Source organism: Rousettus aegyptiacus, unplaced genomic scaffold (genome assembly GCF_014176215.1).
Source record: "Rousettus aegyptiacus isolate mRouAeg1 unplaced genomic scaffold, mRouAeg1.p scaffold_m13_p_4, whole genome shotgun sequence".
Classification (NCBI taxonomy): domain Eukaryota; kingdom Metazoa; phylum Chordata; class Mammalia; order Chiroptera; family Pteropodidae; genus Rousettus; species Rousettus aegyptiacus.
This window is the reverse complement of record NW_023416307.1, coordinates 9,258,178-9,281,760: the sequence shown is the minus strand read 5'-3', so window position 1 is coordinate 9,281,760 and position 23,583 is coordinate 9,258,178. Positions and strand designations below refer to the sequence as shown.

General features: G+C 38.5%; 1 protein-coding gene across 1 annotated transcript in view; it reads left to right on the top strand.

The window, feature by feature from the left end:
- MAP3K7CL (MAP3K7 C-terminal like) overlaps nt 1-22,541 on the top strand; it is a 67,803-nt gene extending 45,262 nt beyond the window's left edge. The window contains exons 5-7 of the mRNA XM_016129888.2: nt 3,194-3,255; nt 12,647-12,762; nt 21,406-22,541. Of these exons, the coding sequence (XP_015985374.1) occupies nt 3,194-3,255; nt 12,647-12,762; nt 21,406-21,586 (359 nt within the window). The 3' untranslated portion in view covers nt 21,587-22,541. The remainder of the gene's footprint in view (nt 1-3,193; nt 3,256-12,646; nt 12,763-21,405) is intronic.
- The last annotated feature ends 1,042 nt before the right edge of the window (nt 22,542-23,583 follow it).

Below are 23,583 nucleotides of genomic sequence, written 5' to 3'. Positions count from 1 at the left end.
TTTAAGTACCATTGACTTAGTCACATCATGTTTGTAGAACAGGCAGTGAACATCTGCTTATTAAAAAAATTCCTCTTTAATTCTCTCCTTTATATTTCATCTTTTAAAAAATTTCTTAAGATATGTTTTGCTTGCTGTGCCATTTTGAAAAGGAAGCCTATGAATTATATTCTTAATACATTAAAAACTATGATAAAGTGACTTGCCAATTTAGCATAGCTCTTCTGTCACTGCCTTGAATGTGATAGGCATTCAATAACTATTTGGCAAATAAATATATTGTAATAAAAATTCTGATTTTCTGATTTTGTCACATTATAGACATATCTGGCAAGTACTCTTTTTTTTAAAAAAAGGCAAATTTTTCAGGGGTGTATCTTGTATAGCTACTGTACAATCTACTTTGTGCTTCTGGAATTGTCAAAACAAACTTAACTGCTCTTAGGAACTCCGATCCAATATCACTGTCAAAATGTTTAACAACGATTCAGCCAAATGTTTGTAGAACAGCTGTGCTCCTCGTCTGCCTGACTCATTTTCCTTCTTTTCTTTTGGCCCAATCCTGTGATTCATCATTCTGCTTTTAGAATATTTGCCTATTTTTAAAACCAGTCAAAGAAGGCAGCCACTGTTTAAAAGTAAACACATCACACATCAACTTGGGGCAGCTTGGTAAGCAGCTTCGCAAGCGCTGAAATTTTTGGCTGGTAGGGATGCCAGCTAAACCAGATGGCATCGAGCAATGCAATACAGGACTGAGGTTAAGACTCAATAGTTTCCTTACATCTGTCTTTGGTTTTCTTGCTTCCGCTGCTGTTTCCTGCTCGGATTAATCCAACTCGATTAATTTTTTGACAAGAGTCTTACTTTTGATTGTCATTCTAAAACATCCTTTATGTATTTCCATGTCAATCAATCAGTCTCTTCTAGCAACTCAAGGAATCCAATTTTAAGCCGTTCTTGTCTGCAAAATTATCAGCATGGTCACAGATACGTGCCTCTAAATATGACGTGACTATAAGTAAATAGATTTCTATAATGGGGTTCGTTAATTCTGGATCATACCTGGTATTTGCTATTTACTTTACTGTAGTAAAGCAAATGAATATATATTTTTCTTTGTTTATAATTAAGCAGGAAGGAGTATGACTTCATAGGGGCAAAATGGACTAAGTCCCAGGAAGCTTTGAGTTCCAGTCCTGGCTTTCTTATTAGAATTCTAGAATGTACTATCTGCTCTGGTACTTTACAGAAGTGGTTTCTCCTAGTGAGTGCCTGTTCATCTATGTTTATTAGAGTTGGGACCCCAAAGTATAATATGTTCCCATTTACCCATGCCAAATTGTTCTGGCGTTGAACTCAATGAACTAAAATTATCATGATGGATTATTGATATTTTATTGAAATACATTTAAATGTGCCTTTGACCCAAATCAGTTTTACAAACTGTAGTTTTGATAACGAAGGCTACTTCTAAAGGATCAGTGGCAATAAGTGAGTATTTCTGTCTTTTGTCCAATTCTTTAAAGATGATGAGGGGTGGATTTAAGAAGCCACAGTATTTGGCAGAAGTTGTCCCCTCTAATCTGAGTAGGATAAGAGCATTCAAAGAGCCTGGGGATTGGATCTTGTTTCCTCTAAGACAGTCCTCCAGCTTGCAGCAAGGGTCTTGGGAAGATTGCCCATTTCTACTTGCTTTGTGAAGCTAATTAGCATCAGTGAACCGTGGGCTTCCGTACCCAGTCTGGCACAGTTAGAAGAACAAATGGATTCAGAATTGGTGATGCGTTGTCATTGTCTTAAGCTACTTTTAAATGGGAGTATTATTATACCACTCTTGACTAAAATATACCAGTAGCTGTTAAGTGACCTGACCCTTGAGGTGTTGGCTGAGGTTAATACTGTCCTTGTTTGAGTTATCTTTCTGGTGATTATCTTTGGTGCCTTCAAAGACATGTAATCCCTTACAAGCCAGAAGCTCCTTGAGTACTGCGCTTCGTTCTGGACTATACTCCAAGCGACAAGGGAGAAGATTCTTGCTTCTCCATTGTGTATGGCCCAAATCACTTCCTCTAGTTCAAAGAGAACATTAACAGTTTTTATGAATAACTTTGATGATGGTAGCGAGAACATAAAACTATTATCTTTCTTTTCTTTATTACAATTTAAAATAGTTTGGGTTTTTAATTATTCTTTTGCCATGTATTTTGTCTTATTCTCGTAGTCTCATATCCTGGGGTAGGTATTTTCAACAAGGAAGGGATGGGAGATGAATGGCCAATGGCCTTGCAGAGCCAGAGTCTGCCTGGAGATCCAGAGGTTCTGACCTCTTGTGCCAGGGCTGGGTCAGCACATGTTCTCAAAGACATTGAAGACATTCGGGAGTAGTAACTTGGACATTTTGTCTGAACTTCTCTCAGATCTCCTCTGATGCTTCTGAGAACTGTATCTTGTGATCCAACAACACCTGCCTAGTGCCAGTCAGTCAGTTTAAGGTAACAGAAGACAGAGTTACCCTTCTCTCTCAGCTCAGGCTCTCCCACATCAAGGCAGTGGGCTGGGCCTCAGGTTGGGGTTCTGCCTGCTGCGTTAGGAAGAAACACCCTGATCGAGTTGCTTGCTGCCTGGTACCTACTGTAACCAGAAAGAGGCTTTGGTTAAGTGCCAGTTAGTGGTGGTTTGTGGTAAGAGCAGAGAGAAAACCATCAAAGCTTGCAATCCTGGGAGCCATTCAGAAAAGAACTAAACACTTCTGTTTTTTACTAATGTTTTTCTGTCCAACTCAGGTTGTTCTGGTTACCTCATTAGCACCTTGTTAGAGCACTTTCCTGTTTATCTTATCTTTTTTTTTCTTTTTTTCTTTTTTCTTTCTTTTTTTTTTTTTTTGCTAAGGTAGGAGTATTGAAAGACAAACAGTACCCCTTAATTGGAGAACTGCCAGAGAACATTTCAGGATTCTGATATTTGTTTGCAAAATTTTGGTCAGGCTGACTAAGCAATCCATGCTTCTGTTTGCACTAAAAATGAGCAAAATTGTCCCCTGCATTCTATCTGTCCCCAACTAATGCGATGAAAATACCCGAAGCAGATCCTGATGCTTTAACTCCACAAGTTAAAGATGGTTTAACAGCAGGACAATTCTTGTGACAGAAAGAGCTCTGTAGTAAAGGATAATTTTATTTGTATGTTTTAGATGATACACCTCCTGAAGACTCCAGCCCTCTGGTCTTTCCAGAACTAGACCAGCAGCTACAGGTAAGGATTTTTCTAGTCTCTCTTCTTCCCTTCTTAGTTTCATAGAATCCAGCGAACTGAGGAGTGGCCTAACCGGATGAACTTTGAGACAGTGGGGAGCTTCTACGCCATCGAGGGCTACATTTCTAGAGCTCCAAAGTCAGGCTGAACACCTCGTGCAGTGTCCCTGTATAGTTTTCCGGCGACAGCGCCAGAATGCCAAGAACTTAATGCGGAAACCAGCTCTGCTCGGATGGAATTCCGGAGCCTGGGAGCAGGGCTGGTCCCGCCTTTCCTTTGCTGTGGAAGTTTCCAGGCATTGCACTTTGAGATGCTTGGGGCTAAGATTTAGTAACAAACTGTGCCAAGGATATTTGTCACATGTGGCAAGACTTCAGAATAATCTTCTTTTCTCTACTTTGCTCCTACACTGTCCCCAGTTATCTGACAGCTTTTACTAGAATGTAGGGATTTTATATTAAATATTCTGAATATTGTCTGGTTTGAGCCATTCTGTGTACATAGTTTATAGATGATCTATCAAGGATATTCCATGTTAATACAGTGGAATTAATTGAAAGGAGCTAATTTATGACATTTTAATTTTCTTAGGTGATAGATTGGTGATTCTAGACTAAGACAGCTTGAGGAAGAGGTTCTGCCCAAAATACCTGGATCCTGGCCGTTGGTCAGACGTTCACTTAAATACTTCACTTTGCAGGCACGTTTGGACAAGTCTGATGTGGGTCTTGAATCCTGCGTACAGACATTTGCTCAGTCACCATTTTTCCCCTCTAAATATTGTTTGCGAAAGCCTTTAGGAGGGGTCTGCAACCTCATTTCTCAGCTGGCCCCGACGTTCTTTGTTATCTTACGCCCAGCAGCTTTTCCCATCCGTGGGTGTGCCTGGTCTCCTGAAATTGTTTGAGTTTTGGACCGCTGGTCCCAAACAGCCCTCAACAGAGATGGAAAGAACCAAGAATGAGCCCTTGTGTGAGCCGAGATCGTGTCCCTTTTTGTTGGCTCTGGTTCTCATCTCAGTGCACAGGACACTGAATTGAAATCCTGGAGGCTGATGCTCCACAGCCGAGGTGGCCTCTAAACATCAACGCAACAAAACTCAGGTGTGGAACCTCTTGGAGCAGCCCTCATTCTCACCTGTGCCGCAGTCCCGGGCATTGTCACAGCCCTCCAGGAGAAAGCCCACTCGACAGAGCAATATCACTTATTCTGAGATTATGGAAGACAGTCTAGGAGGTTGGAAGTTTGCACTGATCACCACACAGCTGTCAAAAGATGCTCCGTTCTCCTCTAAACTTTCCTCGGCAGCTGCCAGCCATTTTAGCTCTCTCTTCTCCTACACCCCCTGCAGGATCTTCAACCCGTCTCCCCCAGTTCTTGATATCTAACCATATCCTCCCAATATCTCTTCTTGTCACCATGGAGAACAACTCGGCTCTCTGTCTGCTTTTCTGTCCGGCATGTTTATAAGACACACAACGCTCCTTGGTTAGGTTCTGTCCTCAGAGAAGGGCTGTGTGTGCTGCTGGTGGTGTAGTTGGGATTGTAAAACAATAAGTAAATATTTTTCCCTGTCATGGTTTTTTTTCCTCTTTTATTTTACCGTCACCTCAAAGCTATTTTGTTACCAGAGAAGTTAGATGAAAATAAAGAATAAACTCGTTTTGAAAATTTCCCTTCAAATTGTGGACCATTTATTGGACTTTTTTGTATTGGTCAAAAATTTTTTCCCTTGGGAACATTAATGGTCTTCCCTGGCATGTGGATCATGCGTCCAGCAATTATCCAGATAATTTTTTTTCTGCCAAAGTATTGCGAGATCCATTTGAATTTTATAGCTTTAATTCCATTTGACATATGTTAGAAATTAGGTCTTTTTAATTATTTTAATCCAGCGAGACCATTTTATCTTTATCGATCCTTAATGAGTTAGGCAGTTGATCAAGAGGCTGCTTTCTGGCTCATGGGTTTTGATCCTTCCCCACCCTTAAAATGTGGTATTGCTTTTCCTCTTCACGAACAGAGAACATTCCCAGTATTGCAGCTCAAAGCATTTAAATAACTGCTTGTTTATTGGGTGAAGGATAGGATTGAGTTTGTTATAAACACTTACCAGTCGTCAAGCCATTTGGTTAGGGTTCCCTCTGTCTAGGACACTCCAGGACACGAGTAACTAAAAAACAAGATGATGTGGTTTGAGAAGGGGAAAGCTAACACAGAAAACTACATCTAAAAGCAAATTCTTGTTTCTATGCTCAGCATAAACATATAAACTTGAGTCATTCTGCAGCAGGAAATCTGTACTGAAAGCAATGAAAATGCTTTATGTACGAAAGGAAGAATCGGCTTCACAGAGCAGGCCATCTTTATTGTCAGGCTCATGTGCTTCCATCTCACAGTAATAGCTCTTGAAATTCTACCAACCATCGTAATCCTCTATGGAAGAATAAAAGTTAAATTACAAAGGCACGTGAAGTGCCTCGTGGTTGTCACTATTTGCTTGAGGAAGAACTGACTCTTGATTATCTCTAGAGGAGACTTAAAAACTTGCCTAGTGAAAAATAAATGATGCCAGGTGATAATTGCCAGCTCTACTCACTGTATACTCTTAGATTTAAATCCCACCCACAAACGTGAATACTCCTAGGCGAGGGGGATTTCCCCACAAACGATATCAACTGATCCTTGCTAAAATTGTGTAAGCCTCACCATCACATCTCTACTTCAGAGATGAGAAACATGAAGTCAGATCTTGGCCTAAATAGATTTGCTAATTCAGATTAAGTCTCTTATTCCGAATCTAGGTAGCTTTCTTTCCCTTTCGCCTTTCATGGAGCCTATGGACTGCTTACATCACTTTAATAGGTGGAGAAGTTTTTGTCTCTGGTTTTCAAGGTTTGCTATAATGTGATGATAGAAGAACCTTGTAAAATCAGTTCTGACTTTCTGATATCCATTACACATTCTGTTGTCATTTATAAAATACAGCTATAAAATATCTATTTAGTAGATACTCTATCACCAATTTGACCCCCAAGATTTTTTCGTTGCTTTGCCAAGAATGCGGACATGTTTGAGCATGTAATTCGTGGCGCTTCTATTTTCACGGAAGCCAAAAAAAGCCTTGTGCAAGAATAGCAGTGACAAACATTTCTCTTGATGTCTCTATTGATGCAAAATGTTGGGCAAGAGACCTTGGGGCAAGGTGGGTGTTAAAATGAACATCTCTTCGTGATGTCCATTTGTGGGCCTGAGGCCTCAGCCCAGGGGAAGTTGGTAGGTTAATTCTATTTCGTGTGGATTCTTTTCCTGGAAATTGGTTTCTAAATTCTCTGTGCCCAATTGAGGCAGGGTTTGGGCAGAGCTCGTTTAGACCATACAGTCAAAAAGAAAGGAGGCCCAATTTTATGTTCACTTCTAAGAATGAATGATACTTTTACATTTCTTTAGGTCTTAGTTTCCTTCTATTTAAAAAAAAAAAAGAGGTAACCACTGACATCTCTCTCTATTCTGAAGGCCGGTACAGTCCTATAATAGGCCCAGTGTCTGGGTCGGGACCGAATTTGTCTTCAAATTTAGCAGAGTTGTTAAGTTTTGGAGATTATGATTCAACACACATCCAAAACCAAGCTGCAATGTGGTCTTAATTATTAGCATTGGAATAAGGAATATGTTTTTATAAATCAGGTAGAGGGCATGCTAACGAGTAGATGGTAATGAACTTCCTAATGGGAATTGTGAGGGCTGGAGCAATGGGCATTGACTTTAGATCGACTTAGATTTGGACCTCAGCCTCATACCTACTAGTCTCGTGATCTGGGGTATGCTATTTACCCCTGCTAAACCTCATTTTTCTGAACTACAAAGTGGAGAGAACAATATCTAGCTCATGTTGTTGTGGGAATTAAATGCAATGGTGAGTAGATCCAGCACAGTGCCGGGCAAAATAATTGCTCCATTGATATTAATTTCCTTCCCTAGCGAAATCATTTGTTGAATGAATTAAAAACTAATAATTTATAATTATATGTGTAAAATGAAATAAGACAGACCTCTCTTGGATTTTTGAGTTGGGGTAGAGGTTCTAACGTCCTCTTTTTTTCATTAAACTAAGGTACTTGGAAAACAATGTGACTTTTTATTTGTTTTTAACCAAATTGAGCAATACTTTCAACCTTCCTGAAGTCCTCCCATCTAATCTGAGAGGACAGTGACAGGTGTCTCTGTGGTACACGTTGAACTTGCCTTTTCTCAGACAGTGTCTGGTAAGTCCAGAAACTGATGTCACCTCCGCAAATAAACAATGCGTAGCTTCAGTTGTGTACTATAATATCTCGTTATCCGAGTAGTCTCTCCAGAAACTTCTTTTAGGTCTTGCATCAATATGTTGCTTGAAATCTGGGAAAGGAAAATGGTAGAAAATGGCAGTCTTGGCATTCCAGGATTCTTGAACAGCCAGCTGGAAATGCAATTAGGAAACATCCCATAGAACACACTGAAGATGTCTGCTATTTTCTCTCTCACACACATGTTGAAAAGTGTCTCACAGTGTCCTTTGGCTGCTGTGACCACAGAGAAAATATATACAGATACCTGAAGCTTTACAGTGGTACCAATTATTATTATTATTATTATTATTTTATTTTTTTGTTTTGAGAAACTCAGTCATCACTAGGATATACTTATTGGAAAAGCCCGAGACGCTCTTGGGTTATCTCTCCCTTCGATATTGCTTACATCAATAGAAATGACTTAAATATTCTTCATTCCAATGTTATATACTATATAGGATGTGACATATATTTGTTAATGCAGACTTTGACCATACTATAGAAGTGTCAATTCTTAAAATGTTTAAAAAATATGTAAAACTCTAAAATAACAGAGTTTTCAAATATTGCATTGAGTCCTGACTATATTTTTTCCATTTAGTTTAAATGAATTATGCTTGTTAATTTTGGGACGTTAAAGTGCAATGTAAATTTAAACCAGACGTCCCCACTCCCCCACAAAATAAAGGTAACACTGAGAATCAAGGAATAAATACAGAGTCTGCTTGGCAACTGTAGAATATTTAGCTTCCTAAATATATCTTGTGTGTGGGAAGCTGGGAGAGGAAAATTAAATTCTTGCATTTTTGAAGTGGATGGGGCCAATAGTATTTGAAGAAGCCAAGTAGAAAACGGAAGCTCTTCAGCTGGCTTTGCCCCTTGTGGGGAGATGCTTGGCTGCATCCTTTCCCACGGGGCCCTTTCCAGAGGACCGAGTGCATTTCGGGAGGAGCTTGCTATAAACTCATGGCCTGGGCAGAGAGCGGAGATGGGATGGTGTGGCTCAAGCTGGCATTCTTGGAACAGGAGCCTGTGGTTTCTCTGTTACTTCATCTTGTTAAATTGGTCCTGATGAGTGGGGTGGATACCAGAGATAGTAGTGGCTCACCCGCATTGCCATGTAATTTAAAGCCCTCGCAAGCTCTGTCCTCAGGCAGCAGCTGGAGGAAAGGGGGTGAAGAGGAAGTGCCCCCTCCCGGACTCTGACCTCATCCAAACCCCAATCTGTGTCTTGGAAAAGTGTTTCAAAATTGGCTTGAGACACTGTTAGGAGAATGTCTTAATTTAAACTTCTTAGAACTGGCTGTGTTAGGAGTAGACCAGATACCATGGCATTGGTGCTTCTGAAAAGTTTTCTGTGATCCCACAGACTCCGTGCCCTAGTGCATGAAGAATGCCTTTACCTTTTCATTTTCAATTCAAATATCTTTGGATTCCTTTTCCTTGGAATGTAATGTTTCATTATTTAAGAAGAGTGTGGGATAAACGTATTCAAAGTGTGGAAGGATGTAGCATGATCATGGAGATAGTAACAAGATTTCCTCTTCCTGATGCAAAAAGAAATTCACTGTTGACATGAAGAGTTTTTTTTATTGCTTGTCTATTCCCATTCCCAGCACAGGATTGTAACTACAAAAATCTCTTGGATAGGAATAGTTAAAATTATACAGCTAGAATTGAAACAAAAATAAGTGTTAATTTTTATTCCAAAAAGTTAATAGATTCTTTTATCTGATTAACACAGGCATTCTTTTAAATTATTTTTTAGTTTTTAATGTGAATATGTATTCAAGAGTATCTTAAACCCATGTGTGACCAATTAATTCATGAGTGCCAGCGTTTTAAATGTCACATGACATGAGCTTACTGGTAGCTTCATTTTAAAATTGCAAAGTTGATTCTTGTGCTTGAATTTTAGGAGTCTGTTTCCTCAGGCAAAAATGTCAATGAACGCTGTCGGTCATGTGTTGTCTCTTATTTTGAGGGGTTGGTTATAGGAAGGTAAGAGAGTCATTATCAGTGAGGACTTTAAGACACTATATAAATACACACAAAACACACATATTGCAAAGTAATGAGAGTGTTCTATGTCATACAGAGCAATACATTTCATTACTCTATAATTCTACTTTTTACATCAGGAATAAAAACTAAATATCTTAGTACTCTTATTCACCAGAATTCTTGTTGGAATAAGAATATGTGTTCGAAAAATTCTTAGGTGAGTTCCCTGGGCTGGAGTAACTGTCCAGGAATGTCATATGCCTTCTAAGGACAGAGGGTCCTCCTGGTCAGAGAGCATTTTGATTTGTCCAGCAACATTTACGGTTAGTGGCGAATGGCTCCGGATTATAAAGGGCTGAGAAATTTTAAGTTCCCTGAGTAGACAGTTTGGATGCAAATGAAGTGAGTCTCAGATAGAGAATCCTAATAGCAGTGCTTAGAAAATAGGCTAGGGACAGCAGAAAGATTTAATGATAATTTTTTCTTTTTTTTTTTTTTTTTGCATTAACTTTTTACATTGTGGTAAAACACTTGGCATAAATTTTACTACCTTAATCATTTTTAAGGGTACAGTTCAGTAGTGTTAAATATATTCACATTGCTGTGCAACCAATCTCCAGAACTTTTTCATCTTGCAAAAGTGAAATTCTATACCGATTAAACAACTCCTATTTCCTCTTCCCTCCAGCCCTTGGCAACTTACAAAATAATTTTACAATGAGGTGGGTTACGCAATATAACTTACATGCTTGCTGTAAAAAAAAGATCTATATTGTCTTTAATGCTTTCATACAAATTGGGAGAGCGTGAAGTGGTGCTGAGTTTCTCCGTCAGGTTGGGGTGAAGGCAGCTCACAGGAGCTAGAGGCTGAAGTGACATCCAGCATCCTTCTATTTCCTGAAACACTGACCATTAGGTCCTTTTTGGCTTGTTCTTTCTCAATTGGCACTACTTCTTAATTGTGAGAAATCTTGAAAATAGTACTACCTATGAGCAGCGTGATTATCTTGCTAAGAGCATATGAGGGCACTGAATATGTCCTGAAATACTCCCCATCCTCAGCATGATCATGCTACCCATACATAATATCTCCAAATTTTCTACAGTCAAGAAGCATCAATTAAAAAAAAAAAAAAAGAACCAATGAAAAAAATTTCCGCTTAAAAACATTGCAGGGAGCCAAGCTAAGAGAGCAAAAGAGGCCTCTCTCTTCTTAAGAAAATTGTGTATGTAATTTTCAGTTTCCTTTTTAATTACAGCTCCAAAGGGCAGTTCTCTCTTTATCTGGCTGCTCTCATCTATAGCCTCTAATGCATGCAAATCCTTTACGCAGGCTCGTAAATCTTTGGCTCTCACATAGGTAACTATGCTGAATTTGTGGTTCAGGAACCCACGTGTGGCAAGTTATAGACTGAACTTAGTAACTATTATGCGTTTCATAAGGACAAGAAATAAGACGCATGAAGCCTGAGGGCCTTCCAATAGGCAAATCCTTTAACAGGGCATGGATAATTTAATAGCAGTTTGGCTAGGGTGCCCAGAGTAAATTGCTTTCATTCTCCTTACTGTTACACCTGGTAATTTGCCAGTGTAACAGGTGAAAATTGATGAGGGGGTGGTGATTTCAAGGCCTCAGACTTGGAGGAGCCAGGAGTTCTGAATTTCTTTGGCAACAGCTTTATCTCATGGGGGGAGTTGTACTGTAAAACTACTGGGCGCTGCTTTTCAACTTATTTCTCCATAAAAAGAGGTAATGGTTCCGACAGGCCGAGTGTATGCTCTGTGTTCATGGGGCAATAGGGAAAGATGCTATATAATGTAATTATTATTAGATTTGCCCTGAATTAGGACACAACAGATGTTCCATATGAAGGTAAATTTTTCTCCAAATCTATTTTGAATTTATTTCCTTTGGAAGATTTCTACTTAGAGGCCTCATGAGAAATGAGAAAAGTCATCTCATCTATCAATCAGACAATAAACTTTATAGAATTTCTCTCGTATCCTAAGTGGGGTTGCTAAATATGACATCCCCAAAGAAATCTGTGTCCTTGAGGAATTTAATGAGAGGAGTAAGTAGTAAAGAAATTCATCAGTTCTCAATGTATTAATATAAAAGTAGTGAGAATATGACTTAGCCACATACCTCCCATGGACAGACTACTGTGAAGAAAGGATTAGACCAAAGAGCCTTTTCTTTTTTTAAGGAAATAGTATTTTTTTAGATATTATATAATGTTTTTCTATAAATAATTTTAAAAGATGATTAAAAACTGCTTAGAAGACTATTAACTGGTGTTTCTAAAAGCAATGGTTTTAATAACGTGTTGTTAACTAGAAATCAGATTTACAAACTCAGGGAAAGCTAGTACTTTAAAACATAATTTCCAGAAGTGGGCTTTTAAACAAGTTATGGTTAGCATGGTTTGCCGTGCTGGCCTTCGAGCTCCTCATGGATGGGAGACAAGCTAACGATTGCATACGCTCACATGTTATAAACGTTGTTTTACTTGGGGTTTGGTCTTTCATATGGGTCGTTAATCTTTGTATTATTCCCGGCCTACCACCATTTCTTCAGTTTGGAGACATTTCTCAGAAGCGAGCCATTCTTATAGGGCTGCTCCACTCTGCACGATGAGATCATAACTCTGGACTGCAAGACCAGAAAACAAAGGGTCTTAGGAACAGACAACTGAAATATTTCCCCACCCCTGCCCTTCTCCGAAACAGAGATCCAGACTTCTGCGCGGAAGGGCAGAATCGTGAGCGGACCTATTTTGACTCAAATGCATGGCAGGTAACTGACACGTAGTGGGTCTCTCCGCTCTGGCTCCGGCCTGACAATGCCCTTAAGTGACACTGGGGAATATTCGTCCACCTCTCTATTTTTAGTCAAGTAGAATCAGCTAAATTCTGTCTGATGTTGACTGACAATGCCATTCTCGTGCAAAAAAATCTCTAAAGAAGTTCAGCAGAGCAACATTTACTCCGCCGGTTGGTAATTTATTTATTCCGATGCAAGAAAATGGACTGACTTCTTCTTCTTGTTTGTGAAGCCTCTGCCGCCTTGTCATGACTCCCTGGAATCCATGCAGGTCTACAAACAGCACTGCCAAATAGCAGAAGAATACCATGAGGTCAAAAAGGAAATCGCCCTGCTCGAGGAAAGGAAGTAAGTGCTGGGCTCTGCCCACTGTCTGCTGGGCACGGATGGGGTGGGGCTGCCAGAAGGGACAGGAGAGGCTGAGCATGGGGCGACAGGGAGGGAGAGGAGGAGAATTGACATTCCAGGGTTCAGAGGTCACTAGACAACTTCCATGGATGTCATGTTTGGTTCTAGAAATGACCCAAATGGCACTGCTGTAGATTAAATGCTCGACTTCACGAATAGTGAAAGGAACCTCAGGAGTGTTTCCTTCCCCCAAATTTAATTTTTCATAAGCATTTTTAGTTCAGTAAATTAATTATGCCACAATACCACCCAGAGCCATGCTGCGTTCCCTGTGAACGTGCCCGGAGGCCCCAGAGCACTTTGGTGCTGGGTGCATTTTAACAAATGCTTACAGGAGAGTTCCCATGCTAAGTAAAGAAGCCGCGAGATAACTCTTTGGAATCGCGTGGATGTCTTAGTTGACCATTTGCACTTTATGGTCCAATCGTCTGAGTAAATTTTGATGGGGATAGTATCTATTACCCTTACAGTTCAGCTGTCTGGAATTATACAGTTCTATTAATGAAAGCACTCAAATTTAATCAGTCGTATCCTTTTGTTTTAGAATTCTCTGCCTTTTTAATTGAACTTGACTCTGCCGATGCTTACCCCAGTTATCCCTAAGCTCTCAGAACCTCAGACACCTTTCTGTCATAGCACCGGTCAGTCTGTAGTTTACACGTTTATCAGGGAGATCTTTTCATAAATATTTGCATCTCCTGCTAAGTGGTAAGTGCCATAAAAGCAGAAATAGTCAGGTGTTGCCCACCAGCGTGTTCCTGAAGCCAAGCACAGTTCACGGTGTGTAGACGCCGGATAAGGTTTCGTTGAATGAGTGACACGTGAGTGTTGAATGAGTTTTAAAACATTGTCTTTAATTTTCTACTTCTTACTAGAGTGGCTCATCATATATAGTTATTACTTAAGTTTTCAATCAAAGGAAGTGAAATATATTTTGTCTTGAGAAACTTATGAAATTCTTGGGACTCTCTGGAGACCTCCAGAATGGCGGTTGCACAGTATAACATAGTTGGGAGTGATACAGGCTTTAGGGCACTTCTGCACATACTGAGGCTCCTCAGTTACCACATTACAAATCTTTTCTTACTTCCTTGCTTTGTTGTATTTAAACATAAAATTATACCTTGACTTTTGGTTATAAGGGATTACAAGATGTTTAGGAGATCACAAACACAACTTTCTCCTCATGTCTGAGACTTTTTTTTTGGTCTAAGATGTTTTCATAAATTGGAGTGTGGATATTGCACATTTCCACACAATCTGAGTCCTAAGAAAAGTTTCATAAATGAACTGAAGAAGCTTATTGATAATATGACCAGTGGTGAAATTAAAGAAAGATTTATATAATTTGCAACCTATAAATGTCTCTTCCTCTGTGCGTGTGTGTGTGTGTGTGTGTGTGTGTGTGTGTGTGTGCATGTGTGAAATATAATGTAGTGAAAGAAAAACCCCCAGGTAATTATGTATTTATTTGTAAATTCTCTAGATTGAAGTTACTGGAGGGAGGACTTTGTTATTTAAATTATCCAATGTGTGGCTTTTTATTTGGGAGAGAGGCAATGCAAGACTCACCCACTTAATTAAATGTTCTGTAAGTTTATATTTTTGTAAATTGCATTTAAAAAATACAACATGAGAACAATATGAGAGCGACTCATCTGGTCCTTGATTGAAACATATTTCTGCTGCTTGCGTTTAGAGCAGCGATAAGGGTGGGCATCCCTGCGATATTAAAATAAGAAAAAGCAAAGTTGACTTCTAGAAAGACAGTGGCTAGCAGACCAGCAGAAGTACTTTATACAACCTGCCAAACCACAAAAATGTTGGCCAAACCCCCGACTTAGCTGCTACTTTAGCCCTCCTAAATAATTGGCTAGATGTGAGGTAAGGGCCAAGTTCTCTCATTATTTTTTCCTTTCTTTTTCATGAAGTCTTTCAAATTCCTTTTTCTCCATTCCCGCTTCTACCATTTGGGTTTGGGACTTGGTACTTCAATTCGTGGTCAATGTAATATTATAACTGGGTTCCCCGACTATGGTTTCACATTGCCAGTAAAGGACATTGAATTCTTGGCCTGGATTTCAAGACCTACCTTAGTATGTATGGCCTGAGTCCCTCTGCAGAATGTTCTGTCTCATCTCTTGTCTTCATCTCTACTGGTCTATTCACTTTTCCTGCCTCTGCGCCCTTGCTCTCACCAAGCTCAAGGTCGCGAGTGCTCCTTCCGTCTTCCATGCTTGCCCAGTGCTACCTTTCCTTGAGGAAGGCTTAGCTCTCATCCCTGCCCCAACTGTCCTGCAGTGATCACCTCTTTTCCCAAGCAACAGAAACTTCGCCGGAAAGATTCTATGGGCACTTTTTTTAGGCTAGTGCTATCGATAGTTATTCAATTAAGCTTATGGCCTGTCTTCCTGACTGTGTTTAGTTCCCTATATATATGGACATCCATTAACATCCGGCCATATCCTTATCACGGAGCAGGGAGCTGTGTAGAGCGTCAAATATGAGTCTGGATGAGTTAGAGTGGCTGAATATAGGCGATAGTAACTTCCTCTGTGTACACGTTTTATTTGTAAATTCTATGGTCCCTATTTAAAATACAGTCAACGTTGGCAATGAAGCATTGCTAAATAAATTGTTAAAGTAGAAAGTATAGTTATATCTTATATTTATAAATGAATGAGGTTGTTCCTCCAAGGATTATTGATCACTGTTTTCATTAACACTTTACTGAAGTGGGAATTCATTTTGCAACAGATATTTTCCTAAATAGTTTTTGTTTTCAAGCAAGATTAATTGGGCCAAATAGATTTGACCCAAGTAACTGACTCTCTGTTTTTGTTTTTTTTTTTTGATAATTTAGATAAAACTTTCTTCCTCATCATTTCATGAAGTGTAGCTGATCATGTTGCCTCTGGTTATTGGCTAGTGTGGGTTTGGTTCAAAGAGCTACGATAACTCACTTCTTTTAGAAGAGTTTTTCTTCATTCGAGTCATGTGGGCCCAAGTTAAGCTGAACTTCTCTCTCATCTCCAGAGGGGGTCTCCCTGGATCAAGTTTGGGAGACTGCAGAAAAACAAGAAGAGTTGATTATAACTATTTTTTTTTAAATCATATCTATTGCATGGGTAAAGAGAGTCAAACATTTTCTAGGATTATAACTCAGCATGGAAGTAATTTAAAGAATCACCTCTGGCTTATTGACCAATAATGTTAAGAAAAGCTTGTTCTTCCTTTTATTGGATTTTTTTTCCTTCTCAATTGAGAAAAAGCAATTTGTTGAAAGCTTTACAAAATTACCAAGAATTCTGATGTTCGTACAGAACTCTTGCTATATCATTTTTGCCTCTTGCTAGGCCATATGCATGTGGATAATATTTTTATATAATTATGTGTACAGTAATGTGAAATGTGTACATGTTTTTTTTCAACATAGGAACTTTTTTATGTAACACACATAGGTCTTTTGTATGTAATGGAAACACATGGAAGGGAAATACAGACATTTTTTGATTTTTGAAATTTATCACCGAATTGTTTGACAGAAAGTTTTTAAAGTATACCATTAAACAATTAGATCTCCAGCTAGATGTACAGTGAGTAAGGTGGCTTTGCTCCGGAGGAAGTGTTTTATCTTGTTTAAAGGAGAAACCACTTGTCTGTTCAATACATGAAACTTCATGCTGGGTGCTGTGGTGTTTAAAAAGCGATAAACTCTTAGAAAAGTCAGGTTGAAAATGTTATGTAATTTAAAAAAATTAATTCAGTGGTTTTCAGCATACTCAGAGTTGTGTAACCATCATCACGATTTTAGAACATTTTCTCATCATCCGGGGAAAAACCTTGTACCTTCGTGTAGTCACTCCGCCTTCCTCCCTCCCCACTGCCAGGCTCTGGCAAGCACTAATCTTCTTTCTGTCTCTATGAATTCGCCAATTCTGGATATTTTATATAAGTGGAACCAAACAACACGTGGTCTTTTGTGATTGGCTTCTTTTACTCAGCCTAATGTTTTCAGTGTTCACCCATGCAGCATGCATTGGGACTTCTCTCCTTTTTACGGTTGCATGATATCGTTGATATCAACTCCAGTTATTTTGGGATAGACCACGTTTTTGTCATCCATTTCCTCGGCTGATGGACGTTCGAGCTTTTTGTCCTTTTGACAACTGTGAGTAATGCTGCTGCAAATGTTCACGTGTGAGTTTTTGTGCTGACACATGCTTCCAATTCACCTGTATTGTGGACCTAGGAGAGCTGCTGGGTCATATAATAACTCAGTGTGTAGCCTTTTGAGGAACTGCTTGATATAAAGGAAGATATAATGGCTGCACCATTTTATATTCCTATCAGAAATGGACGAGAGTTCCGATTTCTCCACATCTTTGCCAATATTTATAATATCCTTTAGATTATAGCCATCCTAGTGCATGTAGAATGATGTTTCACCGTGGTATTGATTTACATTTCCCTGATGGCTAAAATGTCGAGCCCCTTTCCATGTGCTTTTTTGGCATTTCTGTATCTTCTTGGAGAAATGTCCATTAGTTCCTTTGCCCATTTTTTAAGTTGGATTTTCTTGTCCTTTATTGAGTCGAGAGGTATTTCCTGAGACTAACTGGACTAGCAAGAATCGAGGATACATCTTGGTTTGCAATAGAATTTCCATAAATACTTGTTGAGTGAATGAAAAAAAGAACAAAAAACTGTCTTGGCTCCTCACTTTGTTCCAGAAGACAGAAATAGAGCCAAGGGGATTCTTTCATTTTAGCATTTAGTTTTGTGTGAAATCCCAATATCCCAGACTTTATCAAGCTGTGAGATTACACTTTCCATTAATACCCCCAATCATAACAATCTGGGCCTTTCGAATCACCTAACTACATGTAATCTACTCTTTTAATGGATTTTTTTTCCATCAAATTCTCTCCCTGAAACGACATTAAAAGAGACAAAATACATACCTTTCCTCAATGACAGTTTCTTTAAGTAGGTCTCCCTCGCTAAGGAAAGAGGCTCCAATCTCTGGGGGAGCAGAGTGAGGAAATATTTTACCTTTCACCTTATTCTTATCCCAAGACTAACTCTTTTGGAGACTGTAGTGGAAATCTCCATTTCCTTTAGACTAGTGATTTTTAACCGAGCCAGTTCCTCGATCTCCCACCCTTAGTACACTGGTAATGACTAATGTTTGATTGTACTAACTGGGGTTGGGAAGAGAGAAAACTGTCATCTAGTGAGTAGAGGACAAGGATGCTGTTAAACCTTTTATAATGCCAATGCGTAGGACAGCCCAGCAACAAAAAGCTGTCTGGCCCAAAAGTTCAATTGTATCAAGGTTGAGAAACATTTCTTTAGAGCTAATCTCACATTTTCCCCAAAGGGTATAATGTTGCCTTTGGCTTCCAAAAGATAGAATGAATACATTTATTCCTCATACATTATTTATTTGTAGGGCTTCAACACCACAGTCTAGACTGTACTTTGGAAACTCTATTTCAATAGCATTTTCTGTTCCTCCACCTGCATAAAATGAAGATAGACTTCCACATTCCTCTTTCATCTTAAGGAGTCTACTCCTTCACTCCTGTGTAAAAATACTTGTACTAGAACACATATCTCTCAGGAACCAACACTACAGTCTAAATCATTATTTAAAATAAAACTGTCCCTATGATGAAGGTACTGTTTTATTATGTTATCCAAAACTCTTTAGCTCATTGGGGCCAAACTGTCTAGGATTTTGTCTTTTCCAAATAAAAGACTTCAGTCAATTTTGAAAGTCTCAAGAACTATGGTAGTGGTCTTTCCAGAAACAGAGAAATATTTGTCCTAATGATGAATCCATGTCCTAACCTCTGACAACATAAACAAAAAAATAAAAAATAAACTCCTTAATTTTGGAATCAGTTTCCACAAAGTTTCGAAGTCCTCTTTATCAATTTACTTGGACTTTCCCTTCTGCCATTTGTTTAAGCAAATAAAATCCTCTCTAGGCATTTGGCATAGGATGGGGACAGCAGGTAATTTATAAAGGACCCGAGGCTGTGACCTTTTCACTGGTGAGATGCATCATGTGAGAAATCATGTCACAGGTTCTTGATTTCAAAAATAAGATTTTTGTAACAGATCCGTGTGGTCTTCTACCCCGATATCACACTATATTGAAGGGGAATGATAGAAATGATACACAAGAAGTCAAAGGCAAGACCACATTCTAGCCAATTATAGATAGTGATTTGTTCCTCAGATCATCTAATTATAAGATTGTCCTCTGTAGCTGGATGTGCCAGGTTTAATTATGAACTGCTGATGGAGGAGCATAAAAATATCTATGTAAATAGGTCCTGGACAGGGGACAATACATGGTTTGACAGTATTCATTGAATATATATGTATAATTGCTTACCAAATATATGAAATTAATTTAGATACCTATCGATGAAGTCTCCTTGATTCCAGTAAGGAAGAAATGATTACTAACTTTCTCCAGTGCAAGAAGATTGGACTAGACAATAATGACCCTTCCTTTTAGTTCTAAAATGTGTGATTTTGTGATTTTTTTTTCTCTGCCAGTCAAAACTACTAACAGATGTCTTCAGGAGTTTTAAATGAAGTTAAATATGGAACCAGGACAGTAGTCATTGCTATACCCAATACTACCAACTCTTCAAATCATGATTTGAAAGCAAAACTTTATTTCTTCCTGAATTATTTGTACAACACAGTTAATTTGAAAGGAAAAGAAGAACAGGAATAGAGGATTTGATGGATGGAGAATTTAGATGCATGTCTCTTTTTTACTTATGTAAATTTTCCTAATCAATTTCTTTACGATAGTTACATAAGGACCTTTACTAACGTTTAATTATTGACATTTATTGTTTCAACTACACTTAGAGGCAGAGAGCCCTGCACATTTACTAAGAAAGAGATTTTGACTCTAGCTCTTCCTTCTTAGCTGTATGACTTTTTTGATAAAATTAAACACTTTGGAATATATGTTATTTGTCTCGGAGTCACCTGACTTCAGTTATCCATTCAGCAAGTATTTATTATGAGCCTTTGTATTTAAATGCCGTAGAAGATTCAGAGATCCATAAGAGCTTGTAGGAACTCTGTGGAGGTGTATATCAGTGTTCCGGACTGTCTTCCCTTTGTCCCTGTTGTATAAATCATGCTCTATCCCCCACAAATACTTCAGTGAGTATTTTCTAAGAATGAGGGCATTCTCTCACTTCACCACAGTGCAATAATTAAAATGAAGAATTTTAACATTGATATGGCACTATTATCTAATCACCGTCCATATTTAAATTACATCAATTTTTCAATAATGTCCTTCACAGCTATTTTTTTTTCCAGTTCGGAATCACACATGACATTTAGTTGTCATTTCTCTTTGAATAGTTCTTAACATCTTGAAGAGTATGGACTAGCAATTTTGTAGAATTTCTCTCTTTTGAGGTTGTCTAGTATATGCATTTTGGGCAGGAATATCATAGAAAGAAAGTTGTGATATCCTTTGGTACGTGTGATGTCTATTAATCTCATTATTAGTGATGCCAGTTTTGATCACTTGACAGAAATAGTCTTCCAGGATTCTCTGAACTTTTCCCTACAGAGAAGGAAGAAACGTGACATGCTTACATTGAGGCAAAGGAGAACTCAGATCTAGTTTAGAATTAACTGATTCACATAAGGGAAGTGGACCTGTTTTATTTTTTATTTTTATTTTTTAAATTTTATTTTATTAGTTTCAAGTATACAGTACATTGGTTAGACATTTATATGGTTTATAAAATGGTCCCCCTACCTGTTTTAGGTTGTCATGTTTATTTAATCTAAACAAGGACTGTGAAGCTTGAGCTCCTTATTATGTGTATTTATATCAATGAATTATTTACAAATATTTACTGAGAATTGAATCTGTTTAAGGCGTTATCATTACAAGTTTCCTCCAAAAACCTTAGCCTTTTTCCTGGATTCTAGACTCAGGCTAGCTCCAAATGTAGGTATATTGTTTCGTTTCTTAGGGATACAAGATACGTGTAAGAACTAAGGAAAGACGCGGAAAATAATAGCTGCAGGAAGGAGGTGGAAGTCTTTAGTCCAAAGAACTAGTAAAGATTCATTAAACTCAGAAATAAAAAACTAAATTTGGAGGACAAAGATTACCTAAGGGACAAATGATACTTTTCCTACCCATAATAACAATAGTTAGCATCTTAAATTACAAACAGATTTTTTCCTGTTTTTTTTCCCCCTAAACTAGTTATAACTTTTACAATTTGTTGTATTCTTAAAAAGATCACCTCTTTTTGACTGTCGAAATATTTACTGAGTATTTTATGGTATATGATTAGTATTTTGGATGTGTCTAGTGGAGGTGCTAGAATAAAATAGGGATCTAAGGCTTGTGAAGCTGGAAAAAATAAAAATAAGTAATTGGAGGTGAGTAGAGATGGGTAAATTTTAGAGAAGCAGAACGAGACGTCCTGCTTCCAGGATGCCAATTCCTGTGTAATTGAATCTGTTTGCATTAAATTTCGTGCGTCTTCCTTGCCCGCCGCGGGTCTGCAGAAAGGAGCTCATTGCCAAGCTGGACCAGGCAGAAAAGGAGAAGGTGGATGCTGCTCAGCTGGCCCGGGAATTCGAGGCGCTGACGGAGGAGAATCGGACCTTGAAGTTGGCCCAGTCACAGTGTGTGGAGCAACTGGAAAAACTTAGAATACAGTATCAGAAGAGACAGGGCTCGTCCTAACTTTCGGTTATTCAACGTGAGCGTCAGAGGTCGGTGACTGCTCTGTGCTGGCCGAAAGATTCTTATCGTATAGGGATAGTGAGTCAAATCGATCACTTCTCTTTATTACCCACGTGGCAAACGTCTGTAATGAATTTAGAGCTTGCTCGATCTTGTTTGAGAGGAGGGATATTTTATTTTAAATAAGATAATTAAAGTATGTTTTCAGAGGTCATAGTTCATTTCCAAAGGTTGTTATTTTGTCTTATTTAGAAAGATGTGATCATACTATACATTGGGATAGAAAATAATGAAAATAGAATATTAACTGACTCCAGTAAGAATCATAAACAGAATTAAGCCATGAAACAAACCAGTGAGATGCTCACTGCAGTTCCGCATCAGCATGTTTTTAAAATTTCACGTCTTTAATATTTCAACGGTAGTCAAATCTGAACTGTCAGAAACTTCTCCACATGTATTTATGTTCATCAGAGTTAGATTTAATCCCTCAGTGATTGACCGTACTAAGCATACATGGTCGCATATCATAACGCTTTCTCATGAAAATATTAGCAGAAAGCATGTTTGTGCCAAAAGCACATTTGCCAGTGCCAACTTGCAGTTTAATGAAAAGCAGATAAGGCCGCATTTTCTTCACGGCACATTACCTTCCGGTAAACATCTCTGCCTTTGCTTGTGTGTGTTCCGGGGCATGGGAGAAATGGAAAAGAATCGTTTAGACATCGTTTTTGTGAGTTCCCATGTAAACATCAGTAAAATTATAACTAGGACTTTGTTTTTGAATTTAAGGAGGTGTTTTGGATCAGTAATAACTAATAGAAATATGTGAGTAAAATCAGGATTGGAACGATTTTGCCCTTGTTTACCTATCACCATGTTTTCCCAAATTGATCTCTTTGTTTTATGTCCATTTCTATTCATGTAACTTCTTTTTCATTAAACATGGATCAAAACTGCCGGTCTGTATTTTATCCCTTTCTTAACCTCATACATTAGAAGTGGCTAACCCTAGTTAGAATTTGTTGTGTTTGCATGTGTCAAAAAAGCACATTCCCTTTTCTTGGAAAGACTGTGGTTTCTCATATAAAGAATTCAGCTCTAATCCTGAATATGAAGCATTAACATCTTAAGATATTTGCCCAGAAAACATAAAAGAGAATAGTTGATTAAAACAGTAAGATATCCTGGAATACACCAGTTGTTATTAACTGGGCGGGGGGCGGGGAGGGTGATTTTATTCCCAGGGGATATTTGGCAAAGTCTAGAGATATTTTTTGTTGGCTGGGATGAGGGTGTACTACTGACATTTAGGGAGTAGAGGCCAGGGATGCTGCTAAACATCCCACAATGCACAGAACAACACCCCTACAACAAAGAAGTGTCTGGTCAATGGTGCTGAGGCTGGTGTGACCTGGCTGGGCTCATTATGGGCAGTTAGGGAAATTAGAAGGGAAAGTGCTTTACAGGGCCCCGAGTTTCTTGCCTTATGGTATGGAGTCCATGGGGTCCTTAAGTATCCTGACTTTGTTTCCTCATTTGTAAAAGGAAGCTTTTCAATAGATCTCAACGTTTTAATGTTATGTGAGCCCGTTCACCCTGAAGTTGCTTTAACGTTTCTCCAAAGGTGGAAGTCCCTGTTATCTCAACAGAACTTTTTTTGTTGTTGTTAACCCCAAGGCTTATAAACACTAATACAAAGGAAAGATTGTTCACTAAATTTAAACACATCCAGGGTTCATGAAATGGTAGGAGGAAGGGTAAGTTACAAACCTTTAAATACAAGGATTACTTTTTGGTCACTGCCCATCTGAAGAGAATTACATATATTTATAGAATTCAAGCAGTCGTGGCCTCTTATAGAAAATGGGGGACAAAGAACAAAATCCCTTTGTTCTACTAGAATAAAAATAATTTAACAGGGTCAAAATATTTGAACACTACTGGTATTTTATTAAGGAGGCACTGAGTAAATAGTTTTCATATCTGTGCTAGTC